We start from the raw sequence: 16,766 nt of genomic DNA, 5'->3' as shown, positions 1-16,766 counted from the left end.
TCTTGTGGCTGAATTCTGACTTTCATCTGACCTAGTTTTCCAAACCAGTGCTCCTATGTAACTGCTGATTTATGATTTTAGTTCCTATTGAAAAGTACTTTCGCCTTTACTTGGGCAATTTTATGTTAACATTTTTATTGAAACTGTTTCTTTCTCATTTGATCACTATACATGACCTTGTCATGTGTCATAAATGTCTGCTCTTGTGCATCATGTCCTTTTGGGTGTGTACTTTCTACATCTTACACTTGAAGTAAATTTAGATCCAGCCCTTTCCAATGAGACTTTAACACTAGAATGTGCATCAAACTTTAACCAGATCAAGGAAGCAGCCCTAAGAAGGTACTGTAGTTCATCTAAAGATAGACCTTTTGATGCCACCAATGGGTCGTTATAGCTGGTTCAGTGCCATGTGAAGTGGAAACACATTATAATGAGGGACTGGGGGCCAATCCTAATCCTGCTCAGGGCCCCCAAAAATCTAGGCTTGGCCCTGAGAGTCATAAATATATCTTTCAAAATAAGAAAGTAGCCACACAAGTAAATGTACTGAATAATTGTACTTCAACAATAAATGTACTTCAATAATATTCCACCACTAATTTTATATGTGTTCTTTATTATGTACTGAACAAAATTTGAATGCAACACTTATGTTTTTGCTCCCATTTTTCAGTCAAAGATCTAAAACGTTTTTTAATGTCTGGTTGGATGTACTGCTGAATTCAGGGGAAACAACATCAGAGATGGCGTATGTGAAATGAACATAAAGTTCACATGCAACAGCTCTGGTGGACATTCCTGCAGTCAGCATGCCAGTGGCACGCTCCCTTAAAACTTGCAACATCTATGGCATTTTGTTGTGAGTGCACATTTTAGAGTGTCCTAATGTGGCCATCCCACGGCACACCTGTGTGGTAACGATGCTGTTTAATCATCATCTTGATATGCCACACCTGTCAGGTGGATCTTGAAAAAGGAGGAGTGCTCACCAACAGGTAATTTAACAAATGTGTGACCAAAAGTTAAGAGAAAAAGTGAGTGCATAAAAAAGTCTTATATCTTTTATCTAAACCTGTGAAAAGTGGGAGCAAAACAAAAGTGGGAGCAAAACAAAAGTTTTGCACAGGATAGGAGGATTGGTCAAAGTTTATGCACTTAAACCATGGACGGGTCATACAGGGTCCTTTGCAGCAGCTTCCTGGGACACAGGTCAGTGGACACACACAAACACACACACTCATGTGAACACCTGTGTGCAACAGCACTTAAAATGCAACAACGCATGTGTTTGGGAAGTACTGAGCATATGATGAGAAAAATGAAACTTGGATTATACTCAAGTGGCAACTTTCAAGGCTGAAAAATGAAACCAATGTGGAAGAGCTAAAAACTGCATTTCATCAAATGGCCACTTGAGGCTGGCTCAAAAAACAAATCCATCAAGTAGACCCCCATGTTAAAATATAATAGCAGAAGTAAATACGTTTAAAGCTTGGTACAACAACAAAAGAAAACAAAAAAATGTTATGGTCTCTATAGCTAATTTTTCTGTTCATTTTGAATTAGGGGTAAAACATTTTTTATCATCTGTTTACATTTGAAAGTTATGCACATTTAAGAGTGGGGCCACTTGAGTGACAGGCTGTCTGTGAGGTGTCGCTACAATTTGTTAGTCAGATCAACCTTTCACTCCTTCACAACTCCACCCTTTTGAACACAACTGGTCACCTCTGGCTACAAGATAGCAACAACTGAAATGCAGAACTCAAGACTTCAAAACGGCAAGCTACAAACCAATGGGTGATGTCGCAGTAGCTACATCTATTATTTAAGTCTGTGATTATACTGGAGAGTTTGTAAACAGATTTGATGTAATTTTGATGTTGTTAAACCTGGACCCCAATCAATAAATCAATATGTTCTTAGTTTTCAGTGGATGCATGCAAGAAAAACAAAGTTTTCTTCATTAATTTGAGGTAATATGGCATAACTAACTGATATACAAATGGTCATTTTGTGGGTGAAGTGTTCCTTTAAGTTCACTGCAAGTGTCACTAAATCATTGTGAAATCAGAGCTGCACCGTTGAGAAAGCTATTATTTACACATACACACACACACACACACACACACACACACACACACACACACACACACACACACACACACACACACACACACACTATTGGCGCCCCCTATGAATGAATCTTGGCATGGCAGACTCTTGGACTGCTGTGTGCCTTCCTCAAACTGAGAGTAGATACACATAAAAAACATTGCCGTGAATTCTCTTTGGTAACATGGTTATTTCCTTGAGTGCATAACTAGTTATGTGACAACTGAATTAAATATATTCAGAATAAGAAGATGTAAACTAAATCTCTCAGCTAAGGTAAAGGGTTTCTACTTTTTAAATCTGTTATTTAATTCAAATTAAATGTTAAAGAGCCACTCTAAAAATGTAACTCCACAGATCTGCACTTGCTCTGGTGATTTTAAAGGAATAACGGAGTCGAGGCAATTCATCAGTAGACCACAAGCTATTCGGGGGTGTGACTACAGTCACTGGGGTCTATATATTGAGATGTTTTGTCCGGTGGCTTTATGTGAATGAGAGAGAAGCTGCCCGGTGAAAAGTCACCACAGCAGGACAGTGCGCGCGCTTCCTCACTTTTGACACCATCTGCTCTCAGACGCCACAATGGATTCCTGTTTTCGCGCACTTTGCATGACTTTTGTTCTGGCATCGTTCACCCGGAGGTCAGGTGCAGTTGGACCGGTTATCAGATGCGAGCCATGTGACGTTGGAGCGCGGCTTTTGTGCAAACCTTTACCCAAAGACTGCGCCGAGAAGGTCCGCGAACCGGGCTGCGGGTGCTGCATGACTTGCGCGCTGAGCTTCGGCCAGCCGTGCGGCGTGTACACCGGGAGATGTGGCTCCGGGCTCACTTGTCAGCATCAGCCCGGTGAGACGAAACCCCTGCAGGCTCTGCTGGAGGGACGGGGAATCTGTGCAAATGCTACTAACAAACGACTCAGCACCAGACCGTTACCTCCAGTCAATGAGCTGCCAGGTAAGTCTTTTGCGTGCACCTTTTTCCTTATGCGTCCCGTGCGCACTTTAGATAGTTTATTAAGAACGTCTTAAAATCGTTGCACACGCATAATAATGTAAAATAACTGCACATACTTTTATTTGGTAGCTTAATCTGTTATCCTCATTAAACTGTAGGCGTGGAAGAATTAGATTAAAGAATGTTTATGTCGATTTCTGTTAATTTACAGGTGATATTTGACTGTCAATTCCATGAAATACAATAAGGATACAAATGAGAGTAAAAATCCAGCTCAGACACACTGTCAGTAATAGATTTCACACAATAAACTATTTTCATACATGCAAAGAGAAGGTGGAGGATAAGACAGGTTGAAGATTTGAGCCTTTGCAAGAATTTGAAGGTGCAGAGGAGAGGTGCAGCTCCTTTTTGAAGCTCCCTGAATCAGTCTAAACATTGACTGTAAGATTAGCAATGGAGTGACATTTTAGTTTGTATTCTTAAAGGAAATGAAGTACAGGAATAGAAACATGTGGAATCAAGTAGTGGTAGTCACTCTGCATATTTCTGCTGATTTGCTGCCAGAATATAAAAAATATATGTCATCTCAGGGAATGCTTGTGAAAAATGCATTCCCTCTGACCCTTAAGGTGACCCCCAACATGCTAAAAATGAGAAATATGTCTCAATTAACATTAAAAACCCCTATTATGTATCCTATAAACACATTTTGTTCTCAACTTTAGCAGAGAATATTGACACTCAGGATGAAGAGCGGAATTCCACCGGCTCTGGCCTTCAGACCTCATACAGCACCCACAGACCCATGGGACCCCCAAGACTTCCGCTTCACCCCTTCTTCCCCTCTGCCAAGTCCGAGGTCCTCAGACGGGAGCAGCAGAAGAGAACCCAGAGCTTTAAAATGGAGGAGCTCCCGGGACCACTTATCACAGACCAACAAAACTTCTCTCTAGAGACCAAACAGGAGCCTGAATATGTAAGTACCACAATCAGGGTTTTTTTTTCTGTCTTCAGAGCATACTGGAGGAATGTTTTTCTCCTCTTCCTCTGTGTTTTGGTGTTTTTCTCCCCCTGCGGGTGATGAAATGTTTTGGGTAGCAGTGCTGATGGTTGGCAGGCATCATGCGCAGTAGAATGGCATGGCAGCGAGCGGGTACGATGGCCCTGCGGCTGACCTGGGTCAGGCGGTTGTTTGGCCACAAGGCGTCCGCGTGCCGGGTGTACAGGGAGCCAGCGAATGATGGATTGGCCTATGTGAGTGCCTGTTGGGAAGCCCTGCTGCTATTTTGATCTTCTCTTTGGCCAGAGAAGTGAGCACACACTAGTAATGGGCTTTGACTGGCTGCTTTGATTAGTGACTGGAGTACTTGGACTTGAGGACAAGCCTTTTGGCTCCCTCTTTGAGCTCTTTTGAATTCACTTTTTCCCCCATCCTTTGTGTAAAGTGCAAGAGTTCTAAGCAGCTTTGGCTGTTAAGCAGCTACAAGTCGGTCAGATGAATTAATTTCTCATCCGTCACCGCTTTCATATTGCAGCCACCATTGTTTCGGTATTACGGCAGGCTTGTGTGTGATGCAGCGTGAGTCAGCTTTGTTAACGTCTTTATTTAGAAAAAAAAACTAAAAACAGAATTCATGTCAAAATCACAGCAACATTAAATACTCCTTTTGTGCTGAGGGCGTCAACTGCACTTTTGAATTTGGAGTAAGGGATGTTTAAGGGTCCAGTGTGAAAGATTTTGTGGGGATTTATTGGCATCTAGTGGTGAGAACTGCAGAATGCAACCAGCTGAAACTCTCCAGGAGGTTCTTACCAAGAGCCGAATTATCCGCAGAGGTCTCCTCCGCTCCAAAACAAACTGATCCAGTGATTTAAAACGGCTAAAAACACTGAATAAAGCAGTTTCACACTAAGAATCAGTGTTTCTCGTATGCTGTTTGGCTCATTTGAGACAGGCTGCTAGTGTAGTACCTGCTAATGTGTGCTCACCTTTTTTCTTTGATTTAAACTGCTAAAAACACTGAATGGTGTAACTTCACCTTAAAAAAATCAGCGTTATTCCAACGCTTTTGTTGTGAAGGTGCTCTGGTGGCTGAAGCAAGTATCTGAAAATGTGAATTGTCCTATCTAGAGCCAGAGTTTGGTTTGTCTGTTCTGGGCTACTGTAGAAACATGGCAATCTCTGTGAACAAGGACTTGCTCCCTATGTAGAAATAATATTCTATAATAATGAAAAAACAACAATTTGGTTACAACACTGTTTTTTTAGGTTTATATATCCCCCTAAATCCCAAGTACAGGGAAAGTACTCTAACGGCTTATGTGTTTCCTCATCTGCAGGGTCCCTGTCGGAGAGAGATTGAGAGCATTCTCAGCAGCCTCAAGATTACAGACATTCTCAACCCCAGAGGTTTCCGCATACCAAACTGTGACAAGAAGGGCTTCTATAAAAAAAAGCAGGTAAAGAGAAAACAAATTTATAGGACCATCATTTGATATTGACTGTATTCTACAATATATACATCAGTTACATTCGAGACTACACTTTATTTAATTTTTTTTTCAATTTGTTTTCAACTTTAAACCGCCATTAAAACGAAACCCACATTTCCTTTTCTTACATGCTACATTAATAAAGATTCAATGCTTAAGTCTAGTGACTCAAACTTTAGGTCTCCTGCAGCCCAATTACAGATTTGTAGCTGTCCTCCTGTATTCATTGGTAGTCATTAGAGCCTCATCATTGCACCACCACACCAGTGAGGTAGACCCTAGCCACTGGCTCTGGAGACAGGAACCACAGGGGCCAAACCCCAGTGGGGTTGACGGCTGGGACGATGGCCGTTTAACGGGAACCCTCCCAGGGAGACAGACGTCAAGGTGGCCACCGGCACCCAATGTGCTCCCCCCATAATTGCTGGACTTTTGAGAAGCATGCACAGAAATAGAGCTGCAGCACATCCCCACGCTCACATGGTTCACCCACGATCGGGTTGTAATAAATGAGTGGTTCTGACGCATTCATATGGAGGCACTTAAGGCTCCCGCGCCACTGCATCACCAAGGCAGCTTCTCCTAAAACTTAGCAGTCTCTCCTGCTTAATGGAAGTGTTCCCCTTGACCTGCAATCATCTCATAACCAGCCTCAAAACGCCATTGTCTCTGTTTATGTAGAGCAGACGTAGTGTACTGCTGCTGAGCCCTGAGGTACCGAAGGAGTGGCAGATTCATGTTGGTAGATTTAATTTGGATGTTTTCAACAAAAACATCTCTTATTACAGCTCTTAATAACAGCAAATGTCATTTTAGAGATAACAGTACCCATGCAGATGCACTATTTTCAGTATACAGTGCATAAAATTTGGATTCGTTTTTCCCTGTCATGTAATGTATAATATTTTTATCTTGCTGCTAGAATTTTAAATACTTTATATGTTTTTCACCCCCACAAAATGCAATTATGAAAAGAGCTTCTCCCCTACAGTGATCTTATAACAAGCAGGTCCGACTTACGTCAGCCTCTCCGTCAAACTCTGCTGAAAAATCTAACTAAATGAGGATGTCCTCCTTCCTGATCACCTCTGTGCAGCAGCACAGTTGCTTTAGCAAGAAATGAAATGAATGGCTGCATGTTTTACTAGAGTGGAGGTTGACCTTTAGTAAAATTGGCAGTAAAATAACAGCCCTTGGGTAGCTCCACAGACTCTGTAAGTCATTTGTAGTACCCATAATTTGGAGCTGTGGGGTATAATCAGCAACAGATGATTCGTACTGGCCACCAGCTTCTGAAAATAGATCTTGGTTCTCAGTTGTTCACAAACGGGACTAAGCAAATATTTTACCAGGTTTCTGTTTACCTTAAAGGTCTCTATATGTGTGTGTAACAGGAGGTAGACCATAAAAGCGGCTCAAAATACCACAGCGCGCCGGATAACCAAGGCTTCGTCGACTCAGCACAATCTGACCATTAATGCCTCTTAACTATTGCTGTTCTACTTCATTGAGTAAAGTGGCTTGTTGCTCATAATGCTGCATATTCAAGTGGATTTACACATTTAGCTGCACTCAAAATCTCTCCCCTCCCTTCACCTTGTCCCCTGCTTCACTTTCAGTGCCGTCCATCCAAAGGCAGAAAGCGAGGCTTCTGTTGGTGTGTGGACAAATACGGGCAGCCCTTGCCAGGTTTTGATGGGAAGGAGCGAGGAGACGCCCAGTACTACAACTCAGAGAGCCAATAGGAGCGGAGCAGGACGGAGGGAGGGAGGGTGGGAGTGAGAGCAAGAAGAATTGTAAACAAATGGAGACACTGAGGATATTGGGAGAGGGGTCAAGAGATGGCTCAGCCGATATATGGATGTTTGCTATTTCTATCTGTTGCCTGTTGGACCTTTTTTGTGAGGCAGAGCAAGGGGAACAGAGGAAGAGTACCAGGAGGAGGGAAAAAAGCCTGTGTCACAGATACTGTTCATTTCAATGGATGGATTCTTCATAAGCTTTTCGTCTCTGACCCAAGCAGGTCAAGAAGAGGATACACTTAAAGAACAATCTCAGAAGCCTTATTCTGATTATAAAACAGACGTTTGTCACAAACATTCATGAGAGTGCCCTTCATTTACGCACAATTAAGTGGCATTGCACACTTGAACATGCTTGTGATGTGTAATCATAATTTGTATGCTTGTGATTTGTTATAAAGACATTGCGTGTGTGGTCACCACAAAATGTATGTATGTATGATCCTACAGGGTAAGCATGCGGTGCCTTACTATGCCTTTGAATTCCATTTTTTTCCGGTTGCTTTCTGCTCCTCGGGGAGTTGGACTGGACTGTGCAGCTCAAACACTACAGTGCATATACTTTTTTTTAATGCTGGATCTGAGGCCACAAGAAGAGGACATTTCCTTTAATCTGTACTGTGGTTGTTACTGTTTTGTTGTCACTTTGCATAAGCTGAATTTTTGGGATACAGGCCACAAACCGTTTTCTTGGATCTCTGTAGCCAGTGATCGTTTTCATCCCTTGCCTTGGTTTAAGTAAATACGCTGTTTGCATGTACAATGCAACCCTCAGAGGTCTATTTTTACTTAATAAAGGCAGTATAAAATTTTCTAAAGTATTTCATTTTTCTTTTTATCTTGCCTTCTCTTGCTTTGATTGTGTATGAAATAATGGACGTACCTACAGTGACGTCACTCGATGGTTTGTGGACTACCGTTTTGAGGCCTTGAGTTTGGCATTTTATTTTTTTGCGAGCCAGAAATGACCATTTTTGGATGAGAGGGTGGAGCTGTGGAGGAGCGAGGTGTGGATATGACTTATTAAGCCTGTTTAGAGCTGGTATTAAAATGCATTTTATGTGGACAGCCAAGACACATAGCTGCAAAACAATGGACAGTCATACAACACTTCTTCAAACTTAACATAAAATGGTTAAATTTATAGAGCATTAGTAAGCCTTAATAAAATGCAAATGGTGAGTTATATAATAATTCACCCCCGTACAGTTGTCATTATAGAGATCAAAACCATTTTTGTTCTAGGCTGTAAACATGTTTATTACTGCTGTAAAGTTGGGCATTTTAACATGATGGGGTCTGTGGGGGTTTACTCACTTTTGGAGCCAGCCTCTAGTGACTATTTGTGGAACTGCAGTTTTTGGCACTTTGCATTGGCTTTATTTTTCAACCCTGGAGGTTGCTGCTTTGGTTTACTTTTTTAAGCAGTTGAAAACACATTTGAAACATGAGCCATTTTGATTAAATAACATTTTAATTGGATGCACATTCACAGAATTTGAATATATACATTGTTTCAACAAGGCTAATAATGGAATAGCAGCAATTCTGGCATTCACAAACAATTTGGCCCACTGCACATGAGCTCAGAAACACGTGAGTAAATCCTAATAAATACTTGAGTAGATGCAAGAATAGGTCAAGAAAAAAAAAAGACAAATAAAGTCCCTAATGGGAGAAAGTTGTAGCTAAGAAGAGCCCTCAGAAATCCTCTGCTAAACCTGTGGACCTGCAGAGACGAGTAGAGGTAGACAAATGCAGAACGACCCATCCCAAACCTCACAGTGGCTTGGATGAGCCCTGATATGTTTGTGCTTGGCCACCATGCACATACTTGCGGCACTTTAAGTATTTCCCCCAATACCCATTGAGGAAACGCCAATGGAGATACATTCAGACAATGTCAACACATTGAATGAATGAGCGGCTGTGTTGTTTCGTGCCGTACACAGCTCCACTTTTGAATGAATAAAAAAAAAAAAAAAAGCTGATCCTGAAGACTCTGAAACGGGCTTGGCAGAGCCGTGGACCTGTGGTTTTGAGCAATGGAGTTATTTAGTCAGAAACACAAATGTATACAGTGTTGCCCTATTTACAATCAGGAAAAAAATGGGCAAACATATAAAAAATCTAAAAATGCACAAATGGTTAATGCTAGTCAGAATAAATAAGTCTTGATACATACATCATGTAAATAAAATGAGAGGAAATTTCCCCCTCTGGAATAGGATTTTACATTTTGTGTGAATGAGTGTGTTTTTATGAAAGGAAGTCAGTTTATCAGGTTGGCGCAAGCAGAGTTACACTCTCACTTTATGAAACATGTTTGTGTCTATTTCGGTTTATGGGTGAGTCAGTGAGTGACTTCTTGATGACACTCTGAGTCACTGAGCAGGTCACTTGACCCAGGGAGCTTCTTCCCATTCCAGGAAGACACACACCAGCAGCGAGCGGGCGGTCCGACCAGAGATGACTCACACTGAAAGAGAAACAGGGATGGAGGAAACCGCATGAATAAATCACCCCTGTAAGCTTTAGGATGAGTCTCTTTTTGAAGGTGGACTTTTATGTTGTGAAAGCTCTCACCTGCTTGGCCTTGTAGAAGCCATGCTTATCACAGTTGGGGAGGTAGAAAGTTGTGAACTTCTCTCCAAGTTTCTGCTGAGAGCTGGATATCATGTCAAGTGCTGCATGCAGTTCAGTGTGACAGGGACCCTGTGGCAAAAAAGACACAAACTGTAAGAACTACAACCACATATAGACAAACACACCACGTATTCAATGTAAAAATGACATATATTCCAATTATTTGTATTAAAAAGCTCCTCTAGTGCTCCCTCTAGTGGAAGGAAGGCAAATTACTTTACTATAATCTTGGTGATTTGTTTTTTTTGTTTTTTGTATTTTGCTTTTTGCTCACCTGTTGTACCAGTTTGTTGCGGATGGTGTTGACCTTGGCCTTGATGCTCTCCTGGCCCTCAGCATTGTCTTGGTAGTCTAGGGGAAGGTTGAGACCCAACAGGTAGTGCAGGGAGCCGTGGTCAAGGACTCCATCAGTTTCTTCTGTTCAGATTTAAAAAAAAAAAATTGATTTCAGTGTCAAAAATAATACTGTTTCAGTTGTAGAAGTAATAAAAAAAAGTGCTTTCAAGGCTCCTGTGTTGCTGTGAGAACACACTCAAGATCTTATAGCAAATATCATCACATGAAATAGAGAAAACTATGAATCTCTACCTTGGCCCAGGTCTTCAGTGCAGACCCCCTGTCCTCTGGTCAGAGCGTGGAGCGGCATGACCTCGCCAGGCCTGGGAGTGCAGCGGAGCCCCTCGCCACAGTGGGCTGTGTGAACCCCACAGGACGCTCCTTTCTCCAGAGCGCAGGCCATGCAGCAGCCGCACCCAGGCTCCCTCAGCACCTGACTACAGTCTGCTGGGATGGCTGGACAGTCGTTGAGTTTTTCCTGCGTACAGGTGGCACAGCGGATGGGCTCTGGCCCCACCACTGGGGACGACCTCACCACGCTCAAGGCACCCAGAGCCACTGCTGCCACCAAGGTGAGTTTCTTATATAATCCAGACATCTCAAATCTTCAGACAAATATGCTCTTCTTTTTGGATTCAGTGGACTGCTCAGTTTGACTGTACTTTTCTCTCTAAAGTGATTTCTCTGAACCAGCAGTATATATACAGATGTCTGGCCTCCAGAGGCGTTAATGATTGACACACTGACCACAGATATAAAATATTTTTGACAAAGCCGCTTTAAACGGTGGATGACCCTGCTTGACGTGCGTAGATCCAGGTTCACGAGGTCTGTTGTCAATATTGACTTTGGAACATAAAGTGAACAAACCTGTTTTTGAACGAGCAAATTACTGATCTCTGTGCCTTTGAGGTTATGAAAACAACCACAAGTCCAGCTGTTCAAAGACATATATTAAGTAAGCAGTAATGAATACAGTCCACGCTAATGAATACTACAGGAGTCACAGGCTATGAGGTGGTAATTCTAAAAACTATTGTTGTTGCTGTCTTATTTTTATGAAGTGATGCTGACAGATTGTGCCTTGACACTGTTTTCACTCCTTACCTTATTTGTCCCTGCAGTGTCTTTGTGAAGGTTTCTCTTATCAGACAGACAGATAAACAAGATCATTCCCCTTTAGCATTGCATAACCCTAACATTATGGATGGCTCTGCTAGAATCATAACATGTTTGTCTGAAGAGTGATGGTAGTAATTGCTTGTTTTCTTGGTGTAGTATTTGGTCATAGTATGGCAATATGCAATATGCCAGATACCTCAACTTACTCTATGTGTGATATAAATACAACGTGACTCATGCTGTGCACTCTATGACCTCTATCCTTTTATGTTGTGAATTTGTTATTTAAACAGAAAATTGATATATGACACTACCCACTACCTCAAAATGTATAATGCTGAACTACAAAAACATTCTCCATGCACTACAATAATGCCTCAACCAGGAAAAAATGATGATTAGGATTATTTACTGGTATTTTTTATTATTTTTTTTAATTTTATTTATTATTATTATTAGTATTACAGCATAAATTCCCATAAACTCCAGCACATGTTTGTAGATAAGATGATAGCAAGATGGCAAGAAATGTTTTACAAACTGCAAGATACTCTTGAAAGAAAGAAATTGCACAGAAATTTGTTTTTCAAAAAGGGGAAAAATGAAAAAAATTAGGGAAAAATGTCCAGAAGCTATGTTTATAACTATTATATTTAAAACTATGTTACAGAAAAAAATGTATTAAAATGCCATACATTTTTGTCCCAATTTTCAGCACTATTTTCAGGTTATTATTATTATTATTATTATTTTTTTTTTTTTTACTTTTTTGTGCTAATGTTCAGGTAATTTTTTTTTTTTTTTTTTTTTTGTCTTGCCAATTTCTTGCTGTTTTTCTTGCTGGGGTAAATGACCCAACAATATGTAAAGGACCAACCAACATATTAAAGTACTGCTTATTGTTAATGCATCAATAAAAATAATCCAATGGCCCCTTACCTACTTCCCAACCCCTTATTTTCTGCGCCCTGGCTCGGCTTGTTGCCCCTCCCACTGTCTTGGAGGCTGTTCTGGAAATTTTTATCAGGCAGCTTGCTGATATCAAGGGTCGTTGCCTTGATTAATCTCACCTGGGCCTTTCATGCTATTAAAGCCAGCTCACGCTCTTCTTTCCTATCAGCAGACATCCATCCTGCATCACTGCCTTTTTGCTGTTGCACCTCCAACAACCCCACAACACATCTGACACACGTCTGCTTTCATTGCTGATCTCTACACTGGATTGTTTTTTGTAGTCAACTTTAATTCAATAAATTGTAATTGTTTTTACTAAATCTCATGTATGTGACAAATGGGATCATCCCACTTGAGCTCACATTTGTCTCAACATGGTTTTTAGGATAGACAAAAAAATGAGACAGGAATGAGAAAAAAGCTATTTATAAACAGAAAAAGTCAAACAAGCTGCATACATAGGTAGTAGAGATGTGTAGAGTCAGTCGTGTAGGAGTGGATGAGGGGAGGTGCTGCAGGTGTGACTCTACACGCTGATTGGGCTCATTAAGTCTGCTGCCCTGCAATGAGGAAAACCAGCACAAACAGAGGGGACTGCACCCATCTCAGTCCTCAGTGATCTAAACTATACATATGGGGTACGTTCAATCTCAAAATAGAGATGTAAATAGTAATAATAGCCAATAAAGCCATTTTGAAATAAAATGAGTTAAATGCAGCAGTATTTAAAGGCAGTGCAGCTGTTTAACACAACAAGGTGTTTAACACTGTTTCTTTTTAAATAAATGTTTTGCTACGTTTTGTCGTGGCTGAGCACAGCCTTTGGAAGTTTCATGATCAAGGGGTGTAAAAATGGGGGGCAATTGGCGCTTTTTTACTTCCTAGCCCCCTTGCGTGGACCACACCCATCATGATACACCTGTAAGGTTTCATGGCTGCATCTTGCATGGTTACACGATTGCGGTGACAAAATCTGTCTGGGCTGCGTATCGGTATTCAATACCTTTAAGGTATCAACCGAAAAAACCCAGTACCAAGTAGTATCAAAACTTGTGCAGTCAAATGCTACCAGTCCTTTTGTACCCAGATCTGGAAAAAAAGAAATAAAGATTTTGTATGTTTTTTTCTCGCAGCCATTCACCACAAGTGATTTAATAAGACTTGTGAATGGCCGACTACCACAGCAGCTACAAACAGTCCGTGGTGCGGTGAAGTCGAGCGCAGTGTATTTGACGGGAGTTGCCAGCTCAGTGTGCTGAGATGCTAAATAGTTGAAACTACAGCTAAACTACACACCTGTGGTGTCCAGTGGCATTTCACACAACTGAATGCTTCCATTTACATGATGGGTATTTAATGAAGTAGAAAAAAAGGTATCATATAAAGTACTCTGTTGGTGTCTGTATCACTTTAAAAAGGACATCCATTTCCACCTGTCACGTTTTTTACGTAATCAGTAATCACCTGATTTAAGTAATCAGCTAATGAGAACCTGAAAGTGCATGATCCTGTCACTAAAGGAAAGCTCAGCTATTCAGCTACATGGACAATCAGCGGCAATTTGTAAGTTTTGAGCCTTTTTTTTCCAATCTTCATTTGTGAAATAATTTCAAAAATTCATTTTTTATCTTATAAATTTGTCAATAAATGGCCTTTTATGTTAATTCTGCTTTGTATTCAAACGGTGAACAGAGGCCTCCTCTGGAGCCCATTGAGGAAGAGTCAGAGCAGGAAGAAGATGAGATCCAAGAGCGCAAAACAGAAGGAGAGGGGGAGGATTTTCACATTGGAGTAGGTGTGGAGACAAAGGAGATGGTGGCAGAAGATGAGAGCGAAGACGATGAAGAAGACGCTGTACCGCTGAGGGTTATGAGAACCAGGCGACTATATTGTTCCCTCAGACAAGAGAGTTTTCTTCAAAACCAATCTGCTAACAATCATCAGGAGGAGAAGGGGAATTTCTCTGAGCCAGATCGGAGCACATATGGAGTGGATTTAAGTGATGAAGCTTTCACGCCTCTGCAGACAAGGTTAAGAAATGAGACAAGGTTCAGCAGTGGCAAGCTGAGAATAAAGGTAAGTATTTTGGCACAGATTCAAATCAAATATCTGAAATTTCAAATAAAAAAAAATTGACAATGCTCCACTGTTTTTAAGGTTTCCAAGATCAGATGGCAAAAACAGACATCACCAAAACAAACAGTGCAGAAGAAGACAATCAATAAAGGGGAGAAGGAGGCACCTCTGGTTGTGAGTGATACTGAGATATTTTGACTTTTAACAATAAGATTGATAGGAAAAATGCAATTTTTTTCACCAACATCCTCAAAAATATTTCCCAGAAGGAGCTGTTTCCTGAGTGGCTGGTGCACCTGATGGTCAACATTGAAGAGGCAAAAACCCACCAGCTGGTGATGGAGTAATGCTCTTCATGGGGCTCACACGGTGAAACATGTCAGGCACACCAACCAGTGACCTTGTTGGTGGCCACTGAATGTAGAACACACTCGTCACGACAAGAATGCCAAATAAGGAGTTGGCACTTCCAGAGAGTAAAGTCTATGTGGAAACCCCAGTTTCTTTTTCGTCATTACCAGTAAAACAACAATGATAAGACATACTGATGTGTTGACTGCATGATGAAAACATTTGTTCTGTATAGTGCCTATATGATGTTTTTGTTGCAGTTAGTTTTAGTATGGTATTAAATAAAGAGATTTTTACCAGCTGAAACAAGGTTACGACAGCTGGTATTGTTTTCACCGTGTGTGTATGCGTGTGTGCAAAATGTGGTCCTGAAGACTCCTCTTGTAGCGGGACTTACCACAGAATGGTTTGAGTATTTTGCCAGGTATTAATATGTCCGTCTGTCTGTCTGTGAACAAGGGCTGGGAATCGTTGATTTCATTACTCTTAAAACAAGAAAGTGAAAAATGAAGCTAATGATTCAAGTCAGTATGTCTTAATAGATATCTGCTTTGAAATGGTAAAAAAATTTTTTTTAATGGGACAATCCAACAATTTTACACACAATGTCTGAGTTATGTGTCACAAGGAGTGGTACACCAGTTGTACAAGTTGTTTAATGTGGTCTAGTGAGAAAAAGTTGTTTTTTTTTATTATTGGAAACTATATTATTACTATAAACTATATTTTGGCCTTTTGGCCAGTTTGATAGATTCTTAATAATTTTTGCACTATTTTTCTCATATTAATTATTACTATCATAAATTTGTACAACTTATTTTTGCACATGATTATCTCACTCTCATACAGATATTTTGTTTGCACTATGCTATCAGTTCTCAATTCATTGTAAAAGTATACTAGCATACTTTACATTAATATCCTCTTCAATATGATGTTACCTATTTACATTTGTATTTTATACATTTATGTTCATTGATATGCTGTGTCCCTTTTAAATACATACATAAATTTAAATAAATGTAATTGTCACTACTTGTGCAGCTTATATGTGCATTTAATGTGTACAGCTTGCCTTGCATTTTAACATAAAAGTTCTTATATTGTGCAACCTTCTCCACATGTCTCTGCAAAGTGCCTCTCAGGGACAAATAAAGTATTTTAATTGAACTGAATTAAAATAATTCTGGAAAAACTGCAATCTGGTCCTAATTATGGAAAAAAAAATGTTTCCAATACTGGTAAATTAATTATAAATAAACTAGTGTAACCAGCTGAAGATGTCAAAAAAATGTTAAACTTTCTCAGGCAAATATACAATTCCAACATGTATGAAAATTGAAGGCACCCTGTGGAGTCTGTGCAGCAATGCATTTCTTTTTTTGGCGATGAGATACACATTCCTCCTTACACTTTCACACTATTTCATTGATTGACATTTGGTGGTGGGAATGTGAAAAGATGTGCCAATAAAGACAGCAAAGAAGCAGACTGCAAGTTTCTCAGAGGCGTGGGTGTAAATGTTAAAATATGTCAAAAACTGGCTCTTCAAATGTCTTAGGAGGGCGGAAATGCATTGGACACATTTGTTAGACTACTGAGGTAAACACAGTGTATTTGGGTGTGGGACACTGAAAATAAGCATACTTTTTGTTTGTTTATGAGAAAACATCTTTCGTGTTTCACCTATTAAGTTATTAATTTTTACTGGGGTTAAATTCAGCAAGTCTTTCAAGATTTCTCTAGAAATAAAAAACTACTCTTAAACTTAAAGGAATACTTCACACACAAAATAACCATTTGTTTGTCATTTAGTCATGCTGTGTCTTGAATTTGTGAAGAAACCTTTGACTGTGTTTTTCTGACGTGCCTCCACGGAAAACTGCAAACATATTGATTTTTTGATT

At 40.3% G+C, this 16,766-nt stretch overlaps 2 protein-coding genes across 4 annotated transcripts; one reads left to right on the top strand and one right to left on the bottom strand.

Moving 5' to 3' along the window:
• Positions 1 to 1,034: 1,034 nt before the first annotated feature.
• LOC121951737 (insulin-like growth factor-binding protein 3) lies at positions 1,035 to 7,317 on the top strand. Of its 3 annotated transcripts, XM_042498191.1 has the most exons (5): positions 1,035 to 1,212; positions 2,763 to 3,076; positions 3,805 to 4,055; positions 5,420 to 5,539; positions 7,192 to 7,317. In XM_042498191.1, exons 1-5 carry the CDS (start codon positions 1,166 to 1,168, stop codon positions 7,315 to 7,317), a joined length of 858 nt encoding a protein of 285 aa, XP_042354125.1. In that variant the 5' UTR covers positions 1,035 to 1,165. The 3 variants fall into 3 exon arrangements, with proteins under 3 accessions (XP_042354125.1, XP_042354123.1, XP_042354122.1); XM_042498189.1 differs by lacking the exon at positions 1,035 to 1,212 and having other exon boundaries at positions 2,704 to 3,076; positions 3,808 to 4,055; XM_042498188.1 differs by lacking the exon at positions 1,035 to 1,212 and having other exon boundaries at positions 2,704 to 3,076.
• Positions 7,318 to 8,829: 1,512 nt separating this feature from the next.
• Positions 8,830 to 11,007, bottom strand: LOC121951579 (insulin-like growth factor-binding protein 1). Its single transcript, XM_042497959.1, has 4 exons — positions 10,609 to 11,007; positions 10,295 to 10,437; positions 9,961 to 10,089; positions 8,830 to 9,853 (listed from the first exon to the last, which is right to left on the bottom strand). The coding sequence occupies exons 1-4, from the start codon at positions 10,952 to 10,954 to the stop codon at positions 9,728 to 9,730; spliced, it is 744 nt and encodes a 247-aa protein (XP_042353893.1). The 5' UTR covers positions 10,955 to 11,007; the 3' UTR covers positions 8,830 to 9,727.
• Between the last annotated feature and the right edge of the window lie 5,759 nt (positions 11,008 to 16,766).

Source organism: Plectropomus leopardus, chromosome 12, assembly GCF_008729295.1.
Source record: "Plectropomus leopardus isolate mb chromosome 12, YSFRI_Pleo_2.0, whole genome shotgun sequence".
In the NCBI taxonomy this organism is placed as follows: Eukaryota; Metazoa; Chordata; class Actinopteri; order Perciformes; family Serranidae; genus Plectropomus; species Plectropomus leopardus.
The sequence above is the reverse complement of the archived record's forward strand: the minus strand, read 5'-3'. Positions and strand labels throughout refer to the sequence as shown.

Coding starts and splice junctions, on each gene's coding strand:
- LOC121951579 (XM_042497959.1), bottom strand. CDS start 10,954: ATGTCTGGATTATATAAGAAACTCACCTTGGTGGCAGCAGTGGCTCTG. Junction 10,438..10,608: donor CACTGAAGACCTGGGCCAAG/GTAGAGATTCAT, acceptor AAATCTGAACAG/AAGAAACTGATGGAGTCCTT. Junction 10,090..10,294: donor GCAACAAACTGGTACAACAG/GTGAGCAAAAAG, acceptor TTTTTGCCACAG/GGTCCCTGTCACACTGAACT.
- LOC121951737 (XM_042498188.1), top strand. CDS start 2,704: ATGGATTCCTGTTTTCGCGCACTTTGCATGACTTTTGTTCTGGCATCG. Junction 3,077..3,804: donor TCCAGTCAATGAGCTGCCAG/GTAAGTCTTTTG, acceptor TCTCAACTTTAG/CAGAGAATATTGACACTCAG. Junction 4,056..5,419: donor CCAAACAGGAGCCTGAATAT/GTAAGTACCACA, acceptor CCTCATCTGCAG/GGTCCCTGTCGGAGAGAGAT.